At 39.4% G+C, this 2,820-nt stretch overlaps 1 protein-coding gene across 1 annotated transcript in view; it reads right to left on the minus strand.

Moving 5' to 3' along the window:
- LOC108661427 overlaps positions 1 to 353 on the minus strand; it is a 13,906-nt gene extending 13,553 nt beyond the window's left edge. Inside the window, exon 1 of the mRNA XM_018118279.1 lies at positions 5 to 353. Within this exon, the coding sequence (XP_017973768.1) occupies positions 5 to 353 (349 nt within the window). The remainder of the gene's footprint in view (positions 1 to 4) is intronic.

Below are 2,820 nucleotides of genomic sequence, written 5' to 3' on the forward strand. Positions count from 1 at the left end.
TTACCATCAACCTCTTCTTCAACATTCAAGCAGTGTGCGGAGACTTCACGGACTTCTAAATCAAAAGGACGTACATTAGCCACCTCTTTTATTTTGAACATCGCTGCGAGGGTGGCCAAAGCATCAGCAATTTGATTCTCTTCTCGAGGCAAATGGTTGAAGCTGATTTCTTTGAATTGTTTGCTTAATTCTGTAACCAGCTTTTTATATGGAACTAGTTTAGAATCTCTAGTTTCCCATTCGCCTCTCATTTGACATATCACTAAAGCCGAATCTCCGTAAACATTTATCGCGTCAGCCTTCCTCTCAATTGCTGCTTGTAATCCCATTACCAATGCCTCATACTCCGCCATATTGTTGGTACAATTGAAATTCAATCTCGTCGTGGCTGGATATTACTTTCCATTCGGAGAAATCAACACTGCCCCAATTCCGTGCCCCAAAGCATTGGATACTCCATCAAAATACACATTCCATGGATTAAGTTCATTGAGACCAACCTCTTCTACATGCAAAACGACCATCAAATCTTCATCTGAAAAATCGAAACTTACAGATTCATAATCTTCATTAGCTCGATCTGCAAGGAAATCGGCGATGACGCTCCATTTAATTGATTTTTGGGACACATACACAATGTCATACTCAGACAATAGCACTTGCCATCGAGCTATTCTTCCGGACAGGTAGGGTTTTTCAAAAATATACTTGATGGGATCTAATTTCGCCACTAACCATGTTGTGTGATACAACATATACTGTCGGAGCCTCTAGGAGGTCCATGCTAGCGCACAACACATCTTTTCGAGCGCAGAATATTTGGACTCATACTCCATGAATTTTTTGCTCAAGTAATATATGGCCCGTTCTTTCTTCCCAGTTTCATCATGTTGTCCCAATACACATCCCATAGAATTCTTGTTCACAGTCAAATACAAAATAAAAGGTTTGCCGACTATCGGTGGCACCAACACCGGTGGATTTGTGAGATATTCTTTGATTTTATCAAAGGCTATTTGACATTCTTCATTCCATTCTTCTGGGTCTCGTTTTCGAATCAGCTTGAAGATTGGATCACATTTGCAGGTGAGTTGGGATATAAATCGAGCAATATAATTCAACCTCCCTAAAAATCCTCTCACTTCTTTTTGCGTTTTGGGAGGTGGTAGCTCTTGAATAGCTCGTATTTTATCCGGGTCCACTTCAATTCCTTTTTCACTTACTATAAACCCTAACAATTTCCCAGAAGTTACATCGAAAGTGCATTTTGCAGGATTCAACTTGAGCTGAAACTTTCGCAATCTCTCAAATAGTTTGTTGAGATTGACAGTATGATCCCTTTCTGTATGAGATTTTGCAATCATGTCATCCATATATACCTTTATCTTTTTATGCATCATATCGTGGAACAAAGCTACCATTGCCCTTTGGTAGGTAGCGCCTGCATTCTTCAATCCAAATGGCCTTACTTTGTAACAAAACGTTCCCCACATGGTTAGGAACGTTGTTTTCTCCATATCTTCGGGTGCCATCTTAATCTGATTGTAACCAGAAAAGCCATCCATGAATGAGAACAAAACATGTTTTGCTGTGTTGTCCACAAGAGTATCAATATGTGGCAAAGGGAAGCTATCCTTCGGACTCGCTCTATTCAAATTCCTATAATCGACGCACATTCGAACTTTTCCATCCTTCTTAGGAACTGAAACTATATTAGCCACCCATTAAGGGTACTTAGCCACCTCTAAAAATCCAGCATCAAATTGCTTATTTACTTCTTCTTTAATTTTCAGCAACATTTATGGCTTCATTCTTCTCAACTTCTGTTTAATAGGCTTGCAATCTGGTCCCAAAGGTAACTTGTGGACAACAATGTCAGTATTAAGACCCGGCATGTCCTGATATGATCAAGCAAACACGTCTACATATTCACGAAGCAATTCTTCTAGCTTCTGTCGTTCATCAGATGACAGCGAGGTGCCAATCTTAACCTCTTTTTTCTCTTCCCCATTTTCGAGGTTAATCATTTCTGTGAGTTCCTGGTGAGGTAAAATCTCATTTTCCTCCTGTTCCAGCATTCTCGACAAATCAAGGGATAAGCCATAGTCATCCACCTCCTCTTCATTTTTCAATTCATCAACGTTCGGAATCATCTCAAAATCGATATTCAAATCGTTGTCTAGATTGTCTTCGTGTTCATTATTTAAAGACCTGTAAATAGGTAAAGTTGGACGTGTGTATAAGCGAGTATTTATTGGCTAAAAGAATAGATGAAAGGAAATATGCAAAAATATTGATGAATTATGAAACACATTATGCATTGTCATTTATTCAAATGATAAAGGTAACAGAAAGCCCTACTTAAACAGGAAATTAATCTTAACACCCTTGGGCATAGGCATTTAGATAAAATTGTTCATTACATTTCGGAAGACTTAAAGATGATGGGCAATTCAGTGGCTGTCCAATTGCTTAGCTCCTCTCCTGACAGTACTGGATACACCAAATGGATCTTCTCGTGAGGTTCTTCATCTCTGATCATATGGATTGATAGCTCATCAAATATCCGTAGAACCTGATTGACCTTTGGTGGCGCTTCGGGATGAATGAAACCTGCAGAGCGAAAAGTCTCATATAGGTGTGGGATTGTCCGTTCCCCGAATTCTTCTTCCTTTCCCTCAAGTTGAGCCGTCCTTTTAATCTTCTTTTCAGCTGTCAGTTTCCTTCTCTCTTCTTTGGTAGGCTTGTACCCCAAACCAAACCTTTCTTCATTCTTTATTGGAGTCAGAGGACGGTTAATTCCTTGTAAATTCTTTCCTA

Source organism: Theobroma cacao, chromosome 1 (genome assembly GCF_000208745.1).
Source record: "Theobroma cacao cultivar B97-61/B2 chromosome 1, Criollo_cocoa_genome_V2, whole genome shotgun sequence".
Taxonomy (NCBI): Eukaryota; Viridiplantae; Streptophyta; class Magnoliopsida; order Malvales; family Malvaceae; genus Theobroma; species Theobroma cacao.